Raw genomic sequence first — 27,667 nt, 5'->3', positions numbered from 1 at the left:
AATTTTCGAAATTAAAACATTTTCTGAAAAATCAATGCAGATGACTTCCTTTTTGTTGTTTTATTTTTGCAGATTTTTTGGCTTGCCTTTTCCTTGAATAGAAGGCTTCAACCTTTCTTTTATGCAAATCGTTCATAACAGTTAATTGTCTAAGTTCATCAATATCAATCAAACTTTTAAGCTTAATTTCAAATCCATCAAATCCATCATCCAGAATTTAGATGCTTTTCCTTAAAGAGGTTAAAACATTTTTTTGATTATGAGCATTTCTGTTAAATAAGTCTTTTTTGTATCTTTAAAACTATATTAGCTCAGACGACCCTTAAAACTTTTGTTGTGGTCAAATACCAAACATTTGCAAGTCTGTCCTTAGGAGTTATACCACTTCGTTTGAGGCTTTTCTTTATATAATTTATTTTACTTTTTGTAATCCCATAAATGGAAGAAGGAGCTTTGGCATACACCGGAATATTACAATCGCGAACTCGAACTCGAAACGCAAAACTTGCATCACGGCAGTATTCTCGTTTCGAGGAGGCCTTCTATGCTGGACAGGTAATAACGTAATTCATCATCATCATCAATGGCGCTACAACTCTTCGTGAGTCTTTGCCGCGTTTACTATTGCCTTTTATGTTTGTCGGTCCTGTGCCAGTAATTCCCATTGTCGCACACCCATTTTCCCTAGATCTTCTTTGACTGCATCTTTCCACCTTTTTCTAGGCCGCCCTACAGACCTTCTTCCCTCTGGCCTTTCCCAAAACACATTGTTATTAATAATACCGTAATTAAACCAGCCAAATAATAATTTTGCTCATCGTGAGACTGCAGGGCATTAAAATTTCTCAATATTTCTTTTTTTGTGCGTCTCATTAATTACCTCAAAAAACTTTAACCTTAAGAAGTTACAAGGCTGTCTAGCTTCATGAGTCCACAACTTCAACATTTTAGAGACCTCTAACATCCGGCCGGTAGTCTTCTTTTTTTTTTTTGAAGGCATAATTTTGTTCTCAACGGACGCCTTCAAATCACTATTAGCCATAATCGTTTATTATTATAAGAACTTACACTTTTGCGGTTACGATAATACTGGCACGATTCTTAAAAATGAATATTGCAGCTGGTTTTTTTACATAACATCGCTCGTTTTTTACCTTGGACGTTTGGACTAAGCTAGTTTTTATTCAGTACGCTATATTTTGAACATTGTTTTCCGTCATAATACGGTAGTTTTTTCCTAGACTTCTTCTTTTTAAATAGACATGACTCTGTCTGTTTTTCAATGTGCCTCCAGTAAGTTGTCGTTCCATTGTTTTCGTAGTCTTCCTACTGATCGTCTTCCTATTGGGGAACCGTTTCTTGCCGTGTTTACTACTCTATTTGTTGTCATTTGGCTTATATGATCGTTTCATTCTACTCTTCTATTTCTTACCCAGTTCTTGATGTTCTCCAATTTGCATCTACGTCGTATATCTGTACTTCTAGCTCTGCCCCATAGTGTCTTACCATCAATTTTTGTGTCACCTTACCATCAAGTGTTTTCATCTTTGCTGTTTCTAACATCCTTTTTGATCTCTCTGTGTCAGGTCTTGTTTCTGCCGCGTATATCCTTATTGACCTGATGATTGTTTTGTAAATTCTATATTTCGTTTCTTTTCCGATATTTTTATTTGTCCATATTGTCTCATTTAGGCAGCCTGCGACTCTATTCACTTGATTTTTCACTGTAGTTTCGAGCTTTTCGTAACTAGATAATGTGATGCCTAAATATTTAAACTCCATCACTTGTTCTATTATCTGACATTCCAGCTCCAATTTACATCTTAGTAAATTTGCTGTTGTAACCATGTATTTTGTCTTTTTTGAGGAAATTAACATGTTCAATTTTCTGGCGGTTATATTAAATTGGTGCAGCATACGTTGTAAATTATCTTCACTTTGAGAGAGTAGTATTTTGCATAGCAGATTATTTTAAGTTGTTTTTCTTCCATTTTGTATCCTTTTTTGGTTCTTACTTTTTTTATTATTTCATTCATTATCAGGTTGAACAATAGAGGACTCAGGGAATCTTCCTGTCTTATCCCATTGTCAGCTTCAATAGGGTCGGTTACTTCTTCTTCTACTTTTAGTTTTATTGTGTTGTTTTGGTTATTTCTAGAGATATTTCTCTTGCGTAAAAGTGGATAACGTCTATTAATTTGACCCGGTCAAATGCCTTCTTAAGGTTCACGAAACATAGATATGTAGGTTTGTTGTATTCTAATAATTTCTCTTGCACTTGCCTCATTATAAATATATCATCGGTGCATGATCTTCCCAACCTAAAACCTTGTTGTTCTTCTGCTACTGTTATATTTTCATTCAGTTTATTTGTTATCACTTTGGTTAATAATTTTAGTGTTGTGTTTAATAAATTAATTCCTCTGTAATTTTTCGGGTCCGATTTGTCTCCTTTTTTAAAAAGAGGTATTAGGATGCTTGATCTTCATTCCTGTGGAATTCTATTTTGTTCTATTATTTTTTGGATTAGTCTTAATAGTTGTTTGGTCAGATCTGGTCCTCCATACTTTAGGAGTTCGTTCGGTATTCTGTCCTCTCCTGGTGATTTTCTTTTTTTTTTTAATTTCCTTAAAGCTTCCTTGACCTCTTTCTCCCTAATTTTTATTTCTTCGTTTGTCGTCACCTCTGGTATTGGTAGTTCATTATCGTCACCTTTAGCAAATAGGGATCGAAAGTAGTCTACCCATATTTCCTTCTGAATATGTTCGCATGGGTAACCCCTTAAATCTTATTTTGGGCTATCTCATGAAAGTAATTATGCAAAAAATCTCATTGGAATATTTTTCCGAACAAACCTGAGCTTTTTCCCCTGTCTATATTTGAATTTCGGTAAAAGCAGAAGAAAACCCAGTTTTTTTGTCGTATACTAATTGCTATTATCCGATTTCCATTAAAACCTAATTGTATCGTCATGAATATTTTACATAATACGAACTAAACCATAACTAAGTGCGGTATAACTTTAGTATTTACTGTTTACAAAAACAGTAAGTTATTGTATTGCGACCATATACATGTTGCACATGGGAAATAAACCGATGGAACAACGAACGCCGTTTACCATTAAACAAAACTGCAATCTGCTCAAAATGTTATTAGTTAAATCCGATACAGCATCACATTTAACTTTAACTAGTAAACTCAAATAATATAATAGAATAACCACTGTATATATCGAGATATTCTCTACGAGATAAAACCAATTTATACCTTACTTAAACCCAGGCCATTATCTGCAAACAAATGAACCTTGCAAGACCATACAAAACATAGATATCATATTTCAAGTGATAAAGAAGACATAATCAAAACCGAAGTTATCTCCAAAAAAATATCTGGCTAATAGCTCTGAAAACAAAAGAGAGTGTTTTTGTAGGTCCACAAAAAGATTTGAGAAAAGGTAATAATTTTGAAAGCAGACTAAACCACATAGAAAAAAAACATTTACCTGTTTCAAAAATGTGGTTAAAAATTTCTTGGCAAACTATAAAGCTCAAGAGGAATTCCACTGATTCCATAGTAAGAGTACAAAGATAAAGTCGATAACAACGCTGGTGTTGTCAAAAAGAAAAGAAAACTTACAATACTCGGGATTTATTAAAAACACAATAAAAATCATAACAAAGATATCTCAAACGTACAGGAAATACAACGATAGATGAAAAAATTATGCACCATATGTGCTGGCATCACAAAAAAACATTTTTTAAGTTATACATTGTAAATACCGCCGTACTGCAGCTAATTAGCTTATTGTAGGTCTTTAATTTATTTATAATACCCAGTACATAATTCTGGTACACTGTACCACCCTGTTCAGGTCTAATGAATAGGTATCATATGTTTTTGTAGTCACTTGGTAATCTGCAAAAAGTGTTTTTCATTACTTTAAGGTGATTTTTGCTTATTTTAAGCAATACTGCAGCCACAGTAACCAGTGCCCAATAAGAGTTATGCTACATTTATTATTTTTTTATTTACCCGTACGTCCATTTGTATTGATTCTATTTGTTCTCTTTTATAGATATTCTGCTCAAGTTCTGCCAGTCTTGTTTCATTCTCATTCAAGACGTTTTCTCTATATGGTCCTTATTTTGGATAAAACTTAAAGGTCGCTGGTTAAAATAAAATTAGAATAATAATCAAAGAAAAATGCACCATTTTGACTGTAAATACATTAGCCAAAAATAGCAACTATCAATTGTGAATAAATTACGAGAAGTAACCAGCTTTACTGTTTCTCTGACAACTTTTTGATAGTCGACAGCTTTTGATGTAATTTCACCGCAGAGAAGAATCATTCCAGTTTTTGCAACGGTTTCACAGGCATCTTTTGCATTTGGATCTTGTTCAAGATGTGCGTCTAAGATGGCGTCACTGATTTGATCACACATTTTATCTGGATGTCCCACGCTGACGGACTCGTATGTGAAGAGGAATTTAGCCCCATCAGCCATTTCGTAGCCGGAATGGCCATTTGAATATCCATTTGTCGAAGTTATTTCTGGCATTCTGAACCTCGGATGTTTCGCAGACCACTAATCACTGTACTTGTGCTTTTTACTTTAGTTACTTTGGAAAAGAGACGGAGTATACGGGAACGGTGCTACTTATAACCTCTGCTACGACCACGTGATTAACTTCGTTGTTGATATTGACGGCGCGGTGGTGTCTGTCGGCAGAATTAGGCTGTTTTAAAATATTGATGTATTAACGTCACGATGTCCCTTAACGTCACGACGCTAAAGTACGCCCGGTGAAGAGGCTTAAAAAAGGACTTAACCGATACACTCGATATGTTTACTGTACGCTTTGTCGTGATAAAGTATGTTGAGATGGTCAAAACCCCTCTGGCCACGCTTCAAGGTGGTCCGTAGGCAGAGGGTATACCAATAAATCACTCTATTTTAGGACGCTTTGAAATACTTTCCAAAAATAACAAAAGAAGTCAAATTCTCCGTACTTAAAACCAGACATGTGTTTTAGCCAGAAATAACAGGAAGCAATATATTTTAAAGCAATAATTACTACACACTTTCTCAAACAGTCCTACTATTTTATTGTCCTCTTTTCTTTCAGTTCTTGCGTTAAGATCTTAGATTCATAGATATAAACCGAGACTCAAACCACTGACTACTCTATTTAAAAATTTACAAAAAAAAATGGACCAACACAACAGATTCCGCCGATTAGAAAAAAAATGTAACATGGGCACGTGACGGAAAATAAAAAGAAAATCTGTTCGCTTCGTAATTAGACAATGTAATCCAAAATCACAAAATTAAAAATTATGATCAAGCCGAAAACAATGATGATGATAGTGAATATGATGCGATGTGAATAATACTGATCAAGGAATAATAAAGCCTACTACCCCTAAAAAAAGTAACCAAAGTAATCAAAAACACTATCAATCACAAAAACTCCCCGGAATTTGACTTAATACCAGAAGAAATACTACAACAATTACCTAGGAAAGCCATCGTAAAACTCATAAACCTAACAAATGCAGTATTCAGGTTGCAATATGTACCAATAATGTGAAAAATATCTGAACTAATCATGATTACCAAACAGGAGAAACCAGTAAATAAAGTAGGATTTTACAGACCAATATCTCTGCAACCAATTATTTTTAAATTATATACATATTGTTATAAAATACAACCTATACTTGACCACAAATAAATTATTTTTTTTCACCAGCAAACACTCAACAGTAGACCAAATACATCGCATAACAAATATTATGGAGAGATCTCTAGAAGAAAAAAAAATATGCTCAGCTATTGTCCTAGATATAGCAAAAGCATTTGATGGAGAGCATTTGACATAAAAGCTTGTTATTAAAACCAAAAAATATATCTTCTTATTCAGTATGTCCATTTAATACAGTCATGTTTCTATGACAGAACTTTTATGGTTAAACAGGAAGGCGAATATTTGGAACTACGACTAATTAAAGCAAAAATCCCATAAGGCAGTGTTCTGAGACCCATATTATATTTATTATCTACCTGTGAAATCTCTGCTACAGAAAATATTCAACTGGCCACATTTGCAGACGAGACTGCTATACTAACAGTCGGTGAAACATTCGAAGAAACAACGAGACACCTCCAAAATGCCGTAAACAAAATCAACACTTGGAATTAGTACATAGAGCAATAAAAATGAACTAAGAGAAATATTTGGCAGAACAGGACCGGGACGCCGTCGTATCTCGTGGTTGAAAAATCTCCGACAATGGTTTGGGATGACCTCAGCGGAGCTGTTTCGCAGAGCAGTCAACATAACCATGATAGCCTTGATGATCGCCAACATCCGGACCGGATAAGGCACTGAAGAAGAAGAAGAAGAGAAATATTTTCCTATCGATTTCACGTACCAAAAAATAAATAATCACTCAAAGAGACTAAACAATAAAATCGTCCAGTACAAAAAACAGGTAATACTTAGGGCAACATTAAGATAGCCAATTAAACTGGCCATGAGAAAGAAAACTGAAAAACTAAAACTTAAATTCAAGAAGTTATATTAGTTATTAGGTAGAAGCTTACAACTTACTATTAAAACGAAGGTATTAGTTTACAAACGAATGCTCAAACCAGTATTATCCTGTAGTTTATAGTTATGGGGCTGTACTAGTGACAGTAAATATGCTTACCTTCAAAGAGTTCAAAACCGAATACTAAGAAACATACTCAACTTTCCGTGTTATGTATGTAATAGAAAACTACATTGGGAACTTCGTATAGCAACAATTAAAGAAATAAAAAAGATTGCCAAGGGTCCGAAAACCGACTCCACAGCCATACAAATAGGTGTTACAAGTGTTATATAATCAAGACCTAGTTGGGATGCTCAAACGCACCAAACCTTTTGAACTTGTAAAATACTGATAAAAATATATGTGTCAGTTTGAATTTGGGAGGTAAACCTAGTCACAACAATGAAGTCTGAACCAATAACACTGGGGAACACATTTTTTGTTGAGTTAGATCTGACACTTGTTTTTCACTCATTTTTGTCATCTGAATCTGAGAATAACCTCAGATTTTGTCTATCACGTCAACTTTTTAAAGTACAGGATATCCCTAAAAATTATACATATAAAGAAAAATAAAATAAAAACGTACCAAATCTACAGTTTACAAAACATTTATTGTAAGTTAAATCGAGTTTATACAAATACAATTATTTAATTAATGAACAATACTTAAAAATTAAGATAAAAATTTGGTTTATAGCTAGTTCTGGAGTGTTCAGTTTGTGTATATTTGCGCTTGATGCTCCAATAATAGTCAGCCATCATATGTACGTACCATCTACCTTGATACCGTGCTTCCATGACCTTCAAATCCTAAAGGAAACGCTCACCCTGCTCATTACTCACCGCACCAAGATTTCTCCGAGAAATTAGCTATGTAAAAAATGCATTTAATGCACTTTAATTGTAAAAAATGCTCATGTTGCAACCTAGCTTTTGAAATCTCCTCAAGAGTTGCTGGACATTGTCGGCGTAATTCAATGCTCGTGTATTTTCAAGAAAGTTTTTAACAATATTTTTAAATGCAAATCACGCATTATTTTAAATTTCTGACATATTTACCACGAATTGTTTATCTGCAAGAAGTTGCCGAATCTGTGAACCATCAAAAACACCGGCCTTTATCTTTTTAAATGGCAGGCTAGGAAATTTCGACACGAGATACTTGAAACAGTCTCCTTCAGTTAGCAAAGCTTTAACAAATTGCTTCATGAGACCAACTTTTATATGCAGAGGTGGAAATATAATATTCTTTCTGTCGCCAAGTGGCTGATGTATAATAATTGGATCACCAGGTCTCAGGTCCGGTCTTGGCGCTAATTAGACTGCACCCAATGTTGCGCACGAGCTCTGCTGTCCCATATACACAAAAATCAGGGATACTTTGTGTATTTACGTTGTTGACTAAGTAGGAAGCAGACAATTTTAACACAAATAATCTATTGGGGCGTGTGATATTGCAACAGATCAATGACTTTCTTTATGTCGTCATATTCTTTACGCAACAAACTGAATGGCCAATTAGAGCTGAACTAAATAAATTTTCATTGTGGAGGAGAACACACTTCAAGCTCCGCTTTAAGCTCTCTATAAACAGTCGCCAGTTAGTCGCGTTATATTTTGAAATTCTCAATTCTTTCTTTAAACCACTTACATTATGACAAAACGCAAATTTACCATCACTTTAAAAGTATTGCAGAAATGCCCTTTCTTGTGTTCAAAAATAGGATAACTTGGCTTCCTTTTCAAGGAAGTTTTTCTCATTGAGTCGTGATGCTAAGAGCTCTAAAGCTTTTTAGAATAGTCTAAAAGATCATACCAAATCATTTAGCTTTTGCTGCACGAATCCGTTACGTACGGAATCATCTTCAATTTCGAAATCTTCATCGTTGGAGTCGCTTTCATCTGCACCATATTCATATTCTCCTTCTTCCAAAGAGGAAAATTTATTGAAAACTGGCACGGGGAATTCGGCTGAATGCGGCACTGGCGTATAGCTGATAGTAAACTAGAATACTCTATCTTACATTTGTTTTTCTTGTTATATCCTGATGAGTTCACTATACAAAAGTAACAATCACTGGAATGATCTTTGGGCTCGCACCAAATCATAGATATACCAAATGGAAGTTTAGCACGTGTTCTCTTGGTCCACATCCATAAACTCTTAACATACTGTTTGCACACTTTATGAGGTGCCCATGCTTAATCTTGATCACCAAGTTTAAAATAGTAACAAAAATAGAAAACGAATGCGATGTGATAGAAGAAAACTAAAAACAGTTTAGAAACCAGCATTACTAATAAAAAAAAATGTTGAATGTATTATTTGTTTTAATATTAAAATAAAATTAGCTATGTTAAATATAGTATATATTTTATTTCTTATATTACAGTGATTTTAGCAGTAGTCGTCAAAGTAATCGTAGAAATTTTTGTACTGAATTTCCTTCTCATCAGTTCTTCTTACTTCCATAGTAACAGACATATTCCAACTTTCACCTTTTCCGAGTCGCACCATACTAGACACATGGGCAGGTTCGAAGCACAAAAAGTATTTCCATTCATCGTCATCTGAAACAACATAAACACAATGTAGATATTCTTTATTTTTTCTTTGATTTTCCGTTATTTAAGACTTCCTTTTGATTAAAACATATTGCAATTTATTTTCCACAGATATGACTACGTCTTCTTTAACCATACGAAAAGTTTTCTTAACATTTGACAAAGTTAGTGACAAAGTTGAGATAAATTTTATTTTTAAAGTTTTTTTATGTGCTCAACAAGAAATTTAAAATTTAAGTTAGGTTTTCTAGATTCTGAGGTAAATTAGATACTTGAACAAGGCGTTTACATTCCTCCAGAGCTGCTAAAGTGGAATCTGTTTCTAAAAAATTTCCTTTTATTTCTTCCGCGACAAGGTTAAGCCCAAAAGTTAGATATGTTACATGAACAAAATTGCTGTAAATTAAAGCTTTAAGTTCTATGCTGTCTTTACCACATTGTCACTTAACAGTTATAAAACTTTATCGCATAGTGTACTTTTTGTTAGAAACAAACGGGACACCTATAAATAAATACGACAAATATAGCGCCCCCGTGGAACAGTACTTTCATTACTTCAAATGTTAAATTTACAATATAACTACAAAAACTAGGTAAAAGTAATATTAGTCACTTTTTAAATTGGAATTTCCCAATGACCTTTTGAATTGGACCTTTAAAATTTTTTTTATACTTTTAAAGGTAAGAATGTATCTTTTCATGGTGATCGATTAAAAATTTATTTTTAGAAAATATCTGAAACAAAAAGTCAAAGCTTATTCACACGTTCTTTTACCAAAACATGCGTTGATAATGGCCTGCACTTGTCTTAAATGAAAATAGTTATTTACACTATTAGAGTAAGCCCGGAAAAATACTTTTTCTATTTCCCAACTTTATTAACTTGAATTTAGGATATAGCTGAGCTTAAGCACTCAGTTTGGCATCACAATATAAACAAATTAACGAAGTCATGGGTTACGTAATAAAATTACACTGTAAATAATGCACTTTGTTGTACTAAATACTGTTTGACGCGAAAACCATAAATAAAACTAATGTAAATTTCTTAATTTCATACAGCTACTTATATATAAAAGCCCATATATTTATAAATACCCATCCCACTAAAAGTGTTTAAGTATGTTTCATTTCGTTTGTGTATTAAAGGCCAGTGTTTACCAGGGCAATGTTAAATAGGAGGCAAGCCAGGGCTTTCCCTTGTCTGAGTCCATCTTTTATATCAATGGATCGAGAATTTTCTCTCTGTATCCTAACGCTGGCTTCTAAGTTATACTTGTCATTCTCGTTAATCGGATAAGTTTTTCTGGTATACCAAACTCACGCATTAATTGGTATAGTATTGTTCTCTTTATACTGTCGTACGCGGCATTGAAGTCGACGAATGTGTGATGGGTTTGAATGTTAAATTCTAATGTTTTACGTTTTATGTCAATGTACATTCACACAGCATGGTCTCATTTTGCTATACAATCAGTTCCTAATGCTTTATTATTTTTAAACTTTTTAATGACTTGGGCAACCTCTTCAGTGGTAGGTGGTCTTTCGTTTGGGTTGAATAGATGTCAATCATTTTGATCTACTACGGTGTTATCTGCTTCTTAGATATAATGGCCGTTAAATTTTGCGTCAAAAAATTCAGCCCATCAGTTAAATATTGAGGCCGTATCAGTAAAGGGACTGTGACATTTCTTTCTATTTTCCCATGTTAAATCCCATAAGAAATCGCTAAGGTCCATTCTGCTCGTTTTTGGCTCATTTCGTGGCGGGGGTAAAACGGCTCATCGGATCGTGACGTGTGAGGTATCGTTGGAAAGGGGAGGGGATAACAAATACGTTAACACAAAAAACAAAAATGGCGACATTAGCAAAAGAACACTAAACTTGTAACGCCGAATCGGCTTGACGTACAACAACGTGCAAAGTATCGATGGAAAGGGGAGGACTCAAAAAATATGTAGACACAGAAAAAAACATGGCGGTGTATTGCCAAAAGGACACTAAGCTTGTAACGTCTAAACGGCTCAACGGTCAACAATGTGCATGGTATCAATGGAAAGGGGAGGTGATAACGAATATGCAAAGACAAAAAACAAACGCAAAGACAATGGCCAAACGGCACTATATCGTTTCTCTGTTGTTATTAGTCAGATTACTTGTAACACATTAAATGAAAGAGGAGGGGATATCAAATATGTTAACACAAAAAATAGACGGAGAGACATTGTCAAAACGGCACTATATTGTATCCCCGTTGGTATTGGTCCGATTTTGACGTATAAGACGTCAAATAAAAGAGGGTGGGATATCGAATATGACAACAAGAAAATAAAACAAAGCAACATTGCCAAAACGGCACTTTGTCGTATCTTAGTTGTTATTGGTTCAATTACTACGTATGAAGCGGTAAACGGAAGAGGATGGGCTAATGAATATGTTATCACAAAAAACGAACGCAAAGATGTCATTCATGTCATCTCAAGTGACATTTCACGTCAAATGTCACGTCCTGCGTCGAACGTTATGTCCTGTGTCTAATGTTACATTTCACATTAAATGTTACGTCCTGCATCGAATGTCACGTGTTGCGTCTAATGTCACGTCATTCACGTGATTTCACGCGACATTTCACATCAAATGTTACGTCCTGCGTCGAATGTCGCGTGTTGCATCGAATGTCACGTCATGGGGAGAGGAAATAGGTTAACAAAAAAAAAATAAAGATGGTGGTATTCTCAAAACGACATTTCGTCATACCTCAGTTGTTATTGGACCTATTTTGACGTTTACGGTATTAAATAATGAGATTAATTTTTGACAGACAAATCGCATTCTCACGCCATCTGTTGGCTACAGCTTTTAACTGTGTCCAAACCATCTAGCACCTATATGACATTCAGACTATTGCTTTTTATACACCGTATATTCAAACTCTTCTTCTCTTTCAAATTCAATTAACATACTGGGGAGATGTCGTTGAAAATGATATAACGTACAGCAACGTATGAGGTATCAGTAGAAATAGAATATGATTAATCGAAGAACGTATCCCATTCTTACAGTATGTCTAAACCAGCAAACATGCACTATAATATACAAGACCATTGATTACTACTATACATGGATATACTTAGAAATTTTCCTTCTCTATCCTTACAGCTCCCTATTCTTGGCTTAAACTCTTTACCCATTGTGTTTATATTTCTGCAGAACTTTAGAGTTTCGTTTTGATTTCTTAGTTATTCTATGTTTTCTAACTGCTTTTCTTCCAATCGCCTATTCTTTCTTCTATGTACTTTTTTATTTCCTTTCTTAGGGTCTGGTATTCCTCCTTTGCTCTTCTTATGCATCTAGCTTGATTTGTCTTTAGGTGTGCTCTATTTTTGTTTTCTGTTGCTTCTTGGCACTCCTCGTCAAATTAGTCATTTTGTCTAACTTGTTTCTTTTTCCAGAACATTTCTGATGCCTTCTTAGTTAATATATTTCCACATTTGGTCCAAAAAACTCCACATTTTTCCCCTCTTCCAGGCTCTCTATTTTCTCATCTATTTGCATCCTATACTCTCTTGCAACAGTTTCAATGCGCAGATTATAAACATTAATTATGTCTTGTGTCATATGTTTATCTTTCTTTAAGTTTGAAATTATTTCTCTGATTTTTTCATTACAAGAAAGTGATCACTATCTATGTTTGGACCTCGGTAGCTTCTGACATCCAGTATTAGAATGTGATTTATCTGGTTGCGCCATCAGGAGATTTCCATGTTCCCTTGTGTTATGTATGGTTTTCATGTACGGATATACTTGGCAACGTTGCACTTGGCAAACGGAACCTTAAGTGACAGCAGTGACATGACAACCACACATGACAATAGATTTAGGTCATGGACTACATGTGAACTGAATTAAGGTTAAGTTATACAATTCTTATAAAGCTTAATAAAATAATAAAACCTATCGTAAGTAGCTTTATGTTATGTCCAACAGTCCTAAAGAGGAATACATTACATGGTGGCAGCGGAAAAGTGACGATAGGTTAAGTTGTGTTAAAAGCCGGTGCATGTGACAAAAGCCTATAAAAAATATATGTAAGTAAAGGAGCTATACTGTGCTCGAATCAATATGACAGGTACTTGTAAAGGCTTAGAACCGTTTAGTTTCCAAGGAAATAATATTTCTCACGAGTGGAAATTTTGGAAGCAAAAGTTCCAGTTATTTTTAACAGCCTCCGGCAAAAGTGAAAAACCAGACCACATAAAAATCGCTATTCTCCTAAATCATCTGGGAGATGAAGGGCTAAAGATATTCAATACCTTCGAGTATGAAAATGTTGGAGATGATCAGAAGTACAATGTTGTTTTGTGTAAGTTTGATACATACTGCAGCCCTCTTAAGAATTTAATTTATGAACATTTTAAATTCTTTAAAAGAGATCAATTACAAAATGAAAGTATCAATCAGTTTGTAACTGCCTTGAAACAATTGGCATCAACATGTGAGTTTAAAGAAAAGGATACTTTAATTTTAGACAGGATTGTTTTGGGTACACATGATCTACGAATTCAAGAAAAATTATTACAATGTGCTGATTTAAAACTAGCACAAGCTATAGACATCTGTAGGGCTATGGAAAATAGTGCTGTTACTCAACGTGAAATATCCAAAGAAAGTGAAAGTGTTAGTGTTGTGAAGAAAAGAAATGAAGAAAACAGACCTGGATCTACAGGACAGTCAAAGTATGGTTCAAAGTATGAGAAGGAGCAGTCTACAAGCCACAAAGTTACTGACAAAAATACAGGTAACCATTATATTCAGTGTTATAAATGTGGACTTCAGCATATTAGGGGTAAGTGTCCTGCATTTTTCAGATATTGTTCTTTGTGTAACAAAAAAGGACACTACCGTAAATTTTGTCCTGATAATAACAACAAAGTCCATGAAATCAATGATAACGATAGTAGTTGTAGCAATTCTGACACTGATTTAACTGATGAACAGGTACTAGTGTGGACTGTTAATGAAATTAATCCGAACTCTTCAGAATGGTTCCAAAAAATCATTATTAATGGTAAAGAGAGTATTTTAAAAGTTGATACTGGAAGTGAAGTCAATATATTGAACAGTAGTGATTTTAAAAATTTAAATATTGATTATAAAATGCTTGAAAATACTAATAGTTCATTATCTAGCTATACTGGACATGTTATTAATGTTGTTGGTAAAATTTATATACCTTGCTCTTTCAAGAAAATATTTAAAGATTGTCTGTTCTATATTTTAGATAATGATAAACAAAAATCTCTATTAGGCCTAAAGGCAGCAAGAGACTTTCAAATTGTTTGTGATCAGCCTAGTGTTAGTATGATAGATAATGAAACAAATCATATTATAAATGGTTATAAGAGCATTTTTTCAGGTGTAGGAAAGGTCAACAGGTATTTTAATATAACTTTATCTAGTGATGCAGTGCCATTCATAAGTGGGACACGAAAAATTCCACTGGCTATAAGGAGCCAAGTTAAAGATAAACTTGATGATATGGTACGTAAAAACCTTATTGTACCAGTTAGTGAACCCACAGAATGGCAAAATCCTATTGTAGTTGTTCCGAAAAATAAGGGATCTGATATTAGAATATGTATGGATCCTGTGTATCTAAATAAATATGTTAAAAGAGAAAGGTTTCCAATTCCTACTCAAGATACTTTATTTGCTAAGCTTTCAGGGGCTAATTATTTCACATTATTAGATGCGTCATCTGCTTTTCTTCAGTTGCCTTTGAATTATGAAAGTTCACTTTTATGTACTTTTACTACACCTTTTGGTCGTTATAGATATCTGAGATTACCATATGGCCTTACCTGTGCACCTGAAATTTTTCAAAAATATATGTCTGAACTTTTAGATAGTATATCAGGAACAATAACATATTTTGATGATATTTTGGTTTTTGGATGTTCTAAAAATGAACATGATAAAAATTTGAAATGTGTTTTAGAAAAAATTAAACAGAGTGGCTTAACTTTGAATTTAGGAAAATCTAAATTTTGTCAAACAAAAGTGAAATTTTTAGGTCATCAGATTAGTAATATTGGCATTTTACCTGATCATGATAAAACAGAAGCTATTACAAAAATGACACCACCAAGTAATAAAAAAGAATTACAACGTTTTTTGGGAACCATAGTATATCTTGCAAAATTTATACCAAACCTGTCAGAACACACTAGTCCTCTAAGATGTTTACTTTCTAGTAAAAATGAGTGGCATTGGGGACATAATGAACAGGCATGTTTTGATAAACTAAAGAATCTTGTGGCGTCAGCCACTACTTTGCATTATTTTAACCCTGACAAGAAGACCATACTCTCTGTTGATGCCAGCCCATATGGTTTGGGGGCCATGGTCTCGCAAGATGGGTTTCCAATTGAATTTGCATCAGTGTCATTAACTCCAACCCAAAGGAGGTATAACCACATTGAAAAGGAGCTTCTTGGTATAGTGTATGGATGTGAAAGATTTTCATTCTATCTTTATGGCATAGATTTTGAAATAGAGACAGACCACAGACCTCTTTTAGGTTTGTTAAAAAAACCTTTAGATGAAATGTCACCTAGGATCCAAAGACTGGCAATGCAATTAATGAGATATAAATTTTCACTCAAATATGTTCCTGGTAAAAATCTCAAAGTTTCTGACAATTTAAGTAGAGATCCTTTGAATAAAACCATAAATACAAATTTTATAGATGATGAAAATAATTTAAAAGTGTATTCTATTGTAGCAACATCAAAAGAAAATGAAAAAAGATTGCAAAATGCAATTGATACTGACCCATCTTTACAAAAAGTTAAATATTATGTTTTAAATGGGTGGCCTGAGCATAAAAGCTCTGTACCTTCTGAGGTGAAAAAATTCTGGTCTGACAGACATGATATATATTTATTAAAGAATGTATTATTTTATAAAAAAAGGTTAATTATTCCTGAAGAATTGAAGGGTGAATTTCTTGATGTTATACATCAGTCTCATCAGGGTGTAGTATCATGTAAGAAGAAGGCTCAAGAAGCAATTTATTATCCGGGATTGATGATGGATATAGAAAACATTGTTCTGAACTGTCTGACTTGTCAAATGAGCTATAAGAGCAACAATAGGGAGCCATTAAAATCACATGATGTACCTGAAATACCTTGGCAAAAAATTGGTATTGATTTCATGACAGTAGCCTCACAAGATTTTTTAGTTGTGGTTGATTATTTTTCGAAGTTTGCAATTGTTAATAAACTAATGAACAAAACGGCTAGCAGTGTTGTAACACAATTAAAAAATTTGTTTGCTATTAATGGACTGCCTTGTGAAATATTTTCTGATAATGGTCCTCCATTCAGCTCTCATGAATTTTTAAATTTTGTCCGTATATATAATATTGAAGTAACAACATCAAGTCCACAATATCCTCGTAGCAATGGCATGGTGGAAAGAACAATACAAACAATAAAAAACTTGTTTTTAAAATCTGTACAAACTAAGAAAGATCCATTTCTAGCTGTATTAGATTATAATACAACTCCAAAACAAAATTTACCTGCTCCTTGTGTGTTGCTAACTGGAAGAAATTTCAGAACCAACTTACCAGTCAGTATGGAATTTCTAAAGCCCAGACATTCTAATAAAAGATATTTTACACAATTGAGAGAAAATCAAAGAAAACAAAAACACTATTATGACAAAGGAACAAATAGGTTACCAGAATTAAAATCAGGACAACAAATTTTACTTCAAGAAAAGAAAAGGAAATGGAACCCTGGAGTGGTTATGGCAAAGAAAGGATCAAGGGATTACATGGTTAAAGTAAATGATACTGCTTATAGACGTAATAGACACTATCTTAGACCTGTACGGTCAGAAGCACAGCAACATGCAAATGCAAATTGTGAGCAAGCATATGTGAAAACTAGTCATGAAAATGATATTGTGACTACTGGAAGGACAAGTATGGGAAACATGAAAGCAGTTCTTTGTCCTGATGTACCTGATGATACAAGGGACTGTAAAACAAATAACACTATCAAAGATATTGATGTACCTTCAACATCTAATAGAACATCACCCATCAATGACATTAATGTACCTTCTACATCATACAGTACTTCACCTGGTTTGAAAACCTCCAGAAGTGGTAGAGTCATTCGCCCTCCTGATAGATTTACCTATTGATATATTTGTGAATTATTGTTATTTATGTACTTATGATATTATTATGTGAACTAATTTTTGTTTATTTTGTTTTTATTAAAGGGGACGTGTTATGTATGGTTTTCATGTACGGATATACTTGGCAACGTTGCACTTGGCAAACGGAACCTTAAGTGACAGCAGTGACATGACAACCACACATGACAATAGATTTAGGTCATGGACTACATGTGAACTGAATTAAGGTTAAGTTATACAATTCTTATAAAGCTTAATAAAATAATAAAACCTATCGTAAGTAGCTTTATGTTATGTCCAACAGTCCTAAAGAGGAATACATTACACTTTGTGTATTATTTTATTGGGAAATCTTGTTCCTTCTACGAGGCAATTCCAATGAATTCAAAAACTCTGTGGGATAGTTGACTACAACCTTCTGATTTATAACTGCATCAACTGATTTGAATGAAAACAACTCTCCTTGTAAAAAAGTTAGCCGAATAGTATATGAATAGTATATTTAACTGAATATACATGTAAATGTATGTACATGGACGGGGCATGTTGCCAGATTAAAAGATGGAAGATGGACGAAGAAAATTCTGGAATGGAGACCTAGACGCGATACTTATCGTAATCGAGGACGTCCTCCAACACGGTGGTCAGATAACATCAAGCACAACTGGATTCAGGTTGCTCAAGATAGAATGCATTGGAATTATTTACGGGAGGCCTATGTCCAGCAGTAAACTCAAAACGGCTGATGATGATGATGACATGTAAAATTTTATAAAAAGAGGTCAAGCCGTTTCGAAGGAGTGTGGCAACTAACTTTGTGACACTAATAACTGTGCCACACTAATTTCGCTATTAAAAAATCCAGGTTGATGATAAAAGGGTGAAAATTAAAGGTTTTATGTATTCTTTAACGCCACGTCATAAAAAAATAAAAATAAAACTATGCGTAAGAAAATGAGATTAACCACCAACCACACTAAGGGGTTTAAAAAAATATATTACGACCTATTGTTATACCTGCCGAATATACAAAAATTTTATTAAAAGCGGTATCGGAGAAGTATGGCAACTAATTATGTGGCACTTATACGGCAATTAAAAAATTGGAATTAGTAATAAAAGGGTGAAAATTAAGGGGTATTGTATTTCTTAATGCCACACCATAAAAAAATAAAAAACTTGTAAACAAAATAAAAAAAATGTTTAAAGTGAACCACTCTTACCCCTTACGGATATAAAAAATATATTACGACCGATTGTATTATCAGACCTACCAAATGTACATACATAGAAAATTTCATAAAAATCAGTCACGCCGTTCCGAAGGAGTATGGCAAAAAATTTTGTCCAAAAAATAAAAAAAAATGTCTGAAGTGAACCACTCTTACCCCTCTGGGGTATGAATAATATATTACGACCTATTCTCACACCTACCGAATACATATGTAAAATTGTTATTAGAAAAAGGATATTACTAATAGAGGAGTGAAAATTAAGGGCTGTATGTATTTTTTAATGCCACATGATACAAACATAAAAATAAAAAAATTTCTTAAAAAAATTAAAAAAACGTTTGGGGTGAACCACCCTGACCAGTTAGGGGTATGAAAAATAAATAAGATCCTATCCTTAGACCTACAGAATATACCTGTGAAATGTCATTAAAGTTCTTTATTATTATAGATAAGCGGATATAGGCAATTTCTTGTAAAAGTTTGAAATTTGTGTAAAATATGCCATATTTACAAAAAAATGCATTTTGCATATATTTCGGTTTCCAATTATAAGTACACAGTACAAGTAGAAAAGAAACAACTACACAGTGTATATTACATTTTGTACTCACCCAAATCACCCATAGTTTTCGTCTTTTCTGGCCCAGGATTGAAAAAACCCAAATCTGGCAGATTATGAAGAGATATACTTAACTGCTTATTTTCTTCCATATAACAATTTACTATTTTCGGCACCTCTTGATAGATCCTATCAAACTCTCCTTGAACCTTAATTTCCTTATATTTTTCTATGAACATACAAGTTCCGTCTGTTATAAGCTGATCATCGTAAGGGAAATTTTGAAGACCTACAATTCGCAGGTTACTAACGTCTGTTAGTCTCACGTAGGTCTGAAGGTTTATGTGGAAATCAAAGTCGAAATATGGACTTGGATTTATAACGGTATAGGCCATTGTGAGTTGACTTGAATGTAGGGTTATTCTAAAATATAGTTAAAACGAGTTAAAAGTGTAGATAATGATATACAGGGTGTTTCTAAAAGGTATGTCATAAATTAAATCACGCATTCCGTGTACAAAAATAAATTGATTGAATCCAACTTAACTTAGTACAAAAGTGTACACAAAAAAAGTTACAGCCCTTTGAAGTTACATAATAAAAATTGTTTTTTGTATTATCGCCTAAACTACTTGACATTTTGTAATAAAAATGAACACGTTACTTTCTTGTTTTGAAAGCATTTAACACATTATTTTTAAAATTTTTCAGCTTCCTATCACTTTTTTCAAAAAACAGTTTTTATTGAGTTACGGTCCTTTTCATTAACCTTTAAAAATTACGTGCAACTAAATAAATGGCTTAAATGAATTAACAAGTACAAAAAATGTCTATTACCTCTATAAATATGATATTACAATAAATGTACAAAATGACCCCCATTTTCTTGAATACACATTCGGTATCGTTTTAATAAGGAAAACCGAATGCCCTATTTTTCTGACGAAATTGATTTGCAGCTTCAATTATTGTAACCCTCAATTGTTGATCGTCCTCTTTTGTTACAGAATACACTTTCTTTTTCATAAACCCCCAAAAGCAAAAGTCCATGGGGTTAAGACCTGGACCTCTGGATGGCCAAGAAATAAGTGCGTCACAACCCCTTTCAATCCACCGACTAGGAAACTGACTGCAAAGGTATTCCCGGACTTCATTACTGTAATGCGGTGGAGCGCCATCTTGTAGAAACCACATATTTTGCCTTATTGCAATATTCACTTTCTGAAAATACTCTTGGAAATCGTTTGCCAAGAGCTGCAAATAATTATCACCATTTAAATCGTTGGACAAAAATACTGGGCCTATTAGATTATTACCCACAATTCCTGCCCAAACATTAACTTTGAAAGTCCTTTGGTGATGAGTCGTTTTTTTGGCGTGAGGATTTTCGTCGGCCCAAATGTGCTTATTATAATGGTTTGTTATTTCATTTCTACTGAAGGTAGCCTCGTCGGTAAACAAAATATTTCTAATAAAATTAACATTTCGAGCGTTTTCCATTAACAATCAATCGCAAAATCCAATCCTTTTAGGATAATCTTTAACCAATAACTCTTGAACTGTTGTTAAGTGATATGGTTTAGACAGCGGATCCTTCAAACGCCTCCAAACACTTACGTGAGAAACATTTAATTTAGCAGCTATTACCCTTGTACTTGTTCCAGGGACTTCTTCAATGATTTCTAAAATGTCGTCATCAGTTTCATCCATTATTGGACGACCACTGTTTCCAGCAACTTGCGGTTGGAATGTACCCATTTCCCGTAAACGACGATCAATGGTCAGAAATAAAAGTCTATCAGGTGTATTTCGATTGGGTTATTTTACTGCATAACACCTTGCGGTTGCTACACTATTTCTTTGACATTCACCTACGATATTCCGGATAGTTTATTGAAATCATAATTTAATATGATCCAACTTACCCAAAGTTAAATGCATATCTGCTATTTCGGAAATGTGTAGGCCATTGTAATATCAAAATTTTTAATACTAATCTTCTTCTTCTTTTAGTTCCATGACCGTTATCGATCATTGGATATCATGTTGGCTACCATATTCGCTATCGTGACTTTATTGACAGCAGCTCTAAATAACGATGTAGTTAATTTTCCATACTATTGCCTTAGATTTTTCAGCCATGATGTTCTTCTTCTACCAGGACCACGATTACCTTGGATCTTTCCCTGAATGATTAGATGTAAAAGATCATATTTTTCAGGGTGTCTCATAATGTGACCGAAGTATTCCAGCTTGCGTTTCTTTATTATATTGACCAGTTGTGTTGTTTGGTTCAGCCGTCTAAGGACCTCCTCATTTCTAACTCTGTCAACCCAGCTTATTTTCAGTAGTCGTCTGTATACCTATATCCCAAAGGCTGTCAAACGTTTAAGGATAGCCTCAGTTAGAGTCCACGCTTCCACTCCATACAGCAGGACAGGAAATATGTAGCAAGATGTCATTCGAACTCTAAGGTCAATGCTAAGATCGTGACTGCAAAGTACATTTCTCATTTTTACAAATGCAGCTCGGGCTTGTTCTATTCGGCTTTTAATTTCTGCGGTTGGATCCCAGCTGTCATTGATATTACTGCCGAGATACACAAGTTTCTCTACTGTGTCCAGTGTGGCATCTCCGACTTTCATACCGTCATCATGTATATAATTTTGTTTGCTAACTATCATATATTCAGTTTTCTTAACGTTGAGTTTTAATCCATACTGATCACAAGTCTGTTTTATTTTGTTCATTAGATTTTGAAGGTCCTCTCCGCAATTAGCAAGCACTAAGGTATCGTCGGCATATCTAATATTGTTGACGGTTACTCCATTCACAATAATATTAATCTTATCCATATATAAATGATAGCTTCAAATTATTGACTATTATTGATGGAACTGTTTGTAATTATTGTATCCGTAGAAACTAATTTGTAATTTTATGGCCAACTAGGAAAAAACTAGTTTTTCGAAAAAGTGATAAGAGGCAAAAAAGTTCTAAAAATAATTTGTTAAACTAATGATGCCACAAAATTTATTTGATTTAAACGTACTCAAAAGTTTGGGGGGATGCACACCCCCCTTACAATTTTTCTGTGCACTTAGATTTTGTTGTTTCTTTTGTATGAAAAATGCTTTCAGAATAAGAAAGTAACGTGTCCATTTTTATTAGGACACGTTATTTAGTCTCTAAGTATTTTAGGGGATAATGCAAAAGAACAATTTTTATTTTGTAACTTCAAAGGGCTGTAACTTTTTTTGGTTGGATTCAATCAATTTATTTTGTCCCCGGAATGCGTGATTTAATTTATGACATACCTTTTTAAGACACCCTGTATATTTATATACTAAATTATATATCCTTACATGAACTGTATAAGCGACACAAGATTTCTTTATTATTACGTAATGTGACACCGTCTACGACACTTATTTTGTACAATTATAAAATTAATAAAAGAGATTCAAGATAAAAACAAAGTAAATAAAAAAAATTTGGTTGGCCATGCCCGTAGTCTAGTTCTACGAGTTTACCTATATATAATATATCTTTTTGCATTTTTTGCAACATTTTTGAAAAGCTTAGAGGGACTGCTATCTGCTACAAGAGTTTTATTTTCTTTAAACTTTTCATCAAAACTGTAAAAACTTCTTACTTCATTGGGATGTAATCTTTCTCTTTTTTATCTACAAGGTTTTAGTATACAAGAACTTAAAGATTGTAATGTTCCAATCGACCAACTGAACGTAACACCAAGCTCCGCTTGGTACTTGTCCCCCGTACTATATTATTCCAAAGCGACCTCACTAAATTACAAATATTTTTAGTAGCCGTTCCACTCTATATAAACCGATACAAATTTTTATTAGCTCTTTTCAATCATATCACTTCAATCATTCTGCCAATGAAACTATAGTCACACAAATTGGTTAGTGTCTTAGCCGTATACACGGCCACTATCATGGGGAGCAAGAAATAGGCAACCACACTACCGTGGCGTGGGGAGCAAGCAATAGCCAACCACACTACCTTGAAAAGCAAATAATAGCCAACCACAATACCTTGGGGAACAATCAGCAACCACCCATACTACCTTAAATCCACTGATGCATCAGAATATGGTGACCAACCTGGGGACATAAATGATTGCTATAATCTAGACCAACAACCCCTCTTAACCCAACCAACAACTACCGACAGCGGCTAACTTCCACAAAGACCGGAACCCTTCCTGGAGAACTAAACGACTAATTCAGAACGAACTAAAGCTGAGTACTTTTTTATACTTAAATTACTTTATACCGGCAGAATCTTTGAGTCTCAGTTTAAAAATTTATTTTTGTTTCACATTCATAATAATTTAAATATATATACCTTTACCATGACTTCGTTAGTTTTTTTTAATTTCCTGTACCTTTCTGGGATTGGTCTGGGAAGAGAATGAACAGGGAACGAACCCAGGGCTGAGCAGTCGGGCACAGCACCATTCTGATGGATGAAACGGTGGGCGTTTTTCTCTTGAATATCCTTGGGGATATTCGAAGAATTTCTCCCCTAGTTTCTTCCTTGATATAGTCTTCCTAGATATAGTCATCACATTCCTCGACTACGAAAAAGCTTTTGACTCCGTAAAACACGATGAAATAATAAAAATGCTACACAATGCTGATATTGATGAGAAAGATATAAGAGTTATCCAGAATCTCTATTGGAATCAAAAGGCACGTGTGAGGCTGAACAAATCAACAAACACAGAGGAATTCGAAATTTTACGAGGGGTGCGACAGGGGTGTATTTTGTCTCCTATGCTGTTCAACCTCTACGTGGAGAATGTTTTTGCAGAGGCACTTGAAGGCACTGATTGTGGTATAAAGGTCAACGGGTACCCGATAAATAACATTTGTTACGCTGACGACACCGCAATAATCACAGATAACGAACATGATATGCAGTTGATACTAAATAAAATAAACACCACAGGAAAAACATATGGCCTGAAGATAAATGCTGGAAAAACAAAATGCATGACAATAAGAAAGGGCGCATTTTTCAGAGTACAACTGCACGTAGATAATGCTACAATCGAGCAAGTGAAAACATTCAAATACTTGGGAATAATGGTGATCCTCAACAAGAAATAAAATGCCGTACCGAACAAGCAAGACAAGCTTTTCTTAAATTTAAACCGCTACTTTGTAACCGCAATCTTTCCTTCAATCTCCGTTACAGAATGGTTAAGTGCTATGTATGGTCCATATTGTTATACGGCATGGAGACATGGACGTTGAAAATATCTTCCATTAACAAGTTGGAAGCCTTCGATATGTGGACCTTGCGAAGAATGTTCCGCATACCATGGACAGATAGGGTGAGAAACGAGGAAGTCCTAAGAAGAGCAAATACTGAGAGAGAATTGCTCAGCTTGATCAAGGCACGAAAGATTGGATACCTGAGCCACATCCAAAATACGCAATCCCTCAACTAATTATCCAAGGAAAGATTGAGGGCAAGAGAGGAGTAGGTCGCAAACAAATGTCGTGGCTGCGAAATATAAAGAACTGGACAGGCGTAACTAACACTGGCGAACTTTTGCATGCCGCAAAAGACAGACGTCTGACCTTAAGATAATTCGCCAACGCACTATAGGTGCACGGCACCATAAGAAGATGTTTCTTCCAGCAGTGTAGTGTTGCTTAACGCCCTGATCTTTATAAGATTAAGACGTTACAATATATAGGTATGTAAGATTCAATGTGATTATCTGGCTTAGCTGGCTTTTTAGTAGAAAATACAATATAGTCCCTCCATCTTTTGGTAATTAAATTCTCGTTTTGCCATACAGTGTTAAAAACATAATAATACTGATTACCATTCCTGGACATGAACTATTATTTTGTTTAAGTCAATGATTTAATTCCCACAATTTAAATAGTTTTATTAGACTAGATTTTTTTTCTAGATACTGTGACTGTAGCTTTATTTATTTGACTTAAAACAACATTGGGTGAAATTTTAAAATGAAAAGCTTCTATCTATGCAACTTCGAAGTTTATAGAAAGTTTATTGGACTGCTTTCGGTTTTTGTAGCGATTTACTTTCTTCTAGACGTCGCTGATTGATTTAACTAGATTGTAAATTTTTAGATTTATTTTATATAAAACCAAAACAGCAATGAATAAGAAGAGTGCCATCAATGACTTGTGATTTTCACCGATTTTGATAGCATTAAGCTTACCTTTATAACATTTGAAGTATAATTTTCTATATATACATGAAAAGGGCCTAAAACACTGCTCTAATATAGGAAATGTTCTCTTAAATTTTCTGTAAAATTATCAAATGATATATTGCTTAAAGTTTTTCTGTTATTTTTAGATTTATCATCCCATGTGTTATTTACATTTGATTTCATTTTTCTATAATAATATCCTAATCCATGAGGCTAATTCCAGAGGTTTATCTGGAGGTTGCCGCCATTGTCTATAGTTTTTAAGTTTTTAATGGAAACACACTTTATCATTTCAAATTGTCGTATTTAAACAAAAATCGTCAGTGAGGGTCAAATAAATTTAAATACAAGTAACTTTCATATTTTTTTCTTGGTGACTAGGAAAAAAAAGTATTCAGGATAACACAAAATGGGTTTTACAAGCCCAAAATGTATTATTTCACTAATATACGAACAATTTTTGAAAGTTTTTTTAGGCGACTGTATTTGACGTTTATTTATGTCAGTCATTGTATTATTTTTAATTTTAAATTTTAAATCTAATATTTTTAAGAAAAATTTAGCTAAATGAATACAATTACCTGTGGTGCATTTCAAAATCAAAGTTCCACATAGACTTTGTGTACTGATTTGCTGTTACACCAATGTCGACAAACACATCTCCGTTGAGTAAAATCTCAGGTCCTTTCACTACTTTCCACAACATATCTCTACCAAACCCATGTCGTCTTCCAAAGCTCCATAAAGAATAGTGTGGCCATACCAAACGAACTCCTCCTCGGATGTTTTTAAACTTCGAGAATGGACATCTTCGACTTATGAACAATTGTTCTTCGTTGTTGATCCTCCAGGAAACAATTGTAGCTCCTTGGAGGTTTAAGGTACACGTAGTGTAGTCTCCCCTGTCTAATATTATTATTTTGTCTTCTGTTGATTCTCTGGCATCCATAATAATTTATCCATTAAAATAATAAATGTAAACAAATAGTTCTCATTAGTAAAATATTATTGTCATTCTAATCTGTCAGATTTCGTTATATGTAAGTTATAACCTTCAATTAAAATGATTATTATCAATTCACTTCACAGTTTCTTGTTGTATCTCAATATTGTTTTGAAGCTATTTTTGATGTTATCCTAATGCAATTGAAGCGTTTATTTGAAAAACAACACATGTCCATATAAAATTCGACTACCGGGAAAAGGCGTAAGTATTTGTGCCAAAGCTCTTAGTAGTAATTTCGGTGTTACTGAAATGCACATCCTTTGAATTAGAAACAGCTTAGTAATGAGTAGATGTTATCCAAAAAATACCTAAAGCAAGCATGCAAATAGGTCTAAGAAGACACACCCTGCTGATATAGAAATTTCTTCATTAAAACACCACCAAAGTCATTATACATGGACAAAAAGAAAATTTATATACCATTGGAGTTAATTTTAAAATATATGTACAGAGCCTTTAAAAAACTTTACCCATAGTTCAAGGTTTCTTACTTTGTTTATTATAACATATTTCAAACTCGATTTAACATCTTTTTCTTACCCCAAATGTGACACTTGAACATTATATGATGACACTGAAACCCCACTTCTTCTTCTTAAGGTGCCATGCATTTCTGCGTAGGCGTCCACCGTACATCGTCTTGTCAGGTGAGATGTTAAATATTCTGGATTAAATAATTCTGTTTTTAGCAGCATTGCGAAGCATTTCATAGCTGTGGATTCCTGTCCATTGTCGAATATTGCGCAGCCATGACATTTTTTTACGTCCGAGACCTCTCCTACTCTCTATTTTCCCTTCGAGTATCAGTTGCTGAAAAGTGTATCATTCTCCTCGTATAATGTGCCCCAAGTATGCAGTCTTCTTACTTTTTACATAATTAAAAAGTTCCCTATCCTGTAAGCCCGCTCTTCTGAGTACTTCCTCATTTCTGACCCTGTCCGTCCATGATATTCTGAGCATTCGACGCAGGCACCACATTTCGAACACTTCAAGTTTGTTAATGGAACTGGCCTTTAACGTCCATGCTTCCATTCCGTACAGGAGAACAGGCCACACGTAACACTGAAGCATCTTGTATCGGAGGTTGAAGTCCAATTTGCGATCAGTCAGAAACTTACGAAGCCTCAAAAAAGCATTTCTGGCTTGTTCAACTCTGCTCTTTATTTCATTCTCGGGATCCCAACCCTCATTCAGCAAACATCCCAAGTATTTGAATTGCCTGACTTGTTCGATTTCTTCTCCA

The 27,667-nt window shown here is 34.1% G+C and overlaps 1 protein-coding gene across 1 annotated transcript; it reads right to left on the bottom strand.

Annotated features, from left to right (window-relative positions):
• Window positions 1-8,977: 8,977 nt before the first annotated feature.
• LOC140438937 (uncharacterized) lies at window positions 8,978-26,945 on the bottom strand. Its single transcript, XM_072528573.1, has 3 exons — window positions 26,000-26,945; window positions 19,242-19,612; window positions 8,978-9,184 (listed from the first exon to the last, which is right to left on the bottom strand). The coding sequence occupies exons 1-3, from the start codon at window positions 26,365-26,367 to the stop codon at window positions 9,012-9,014; spliced, it is 912 nt and encodes a 303-aa protein (XP_072384674.1). The 5' UTR covers window positions 26,368-26,945; the 3' UTR covers window positions 8,978-9,011.
• Window positions 26,946-27,667: the final 722 nt, after the last annotated feature.

The sequence above is a fragment of the Diabrotica undecimpunctata genome, chromosome 1, assembly GCF_040954645.1.
Source record: "Diabrotica undecimpunctata isolate CICGRU chromosome 1, icDiaUnde3, whole genome shotgun sequence".
Classification (NCBI taxonomy): Eukaryota; Metazoa; Arthropoda; class Insecta; order Coleoptera; family Chrysomelidae; genus Diabrotica; species Diabrotica undecimpunctata.
This window is presented reverse-complemented; position numbering and strand designations above follow the sequence as displayed.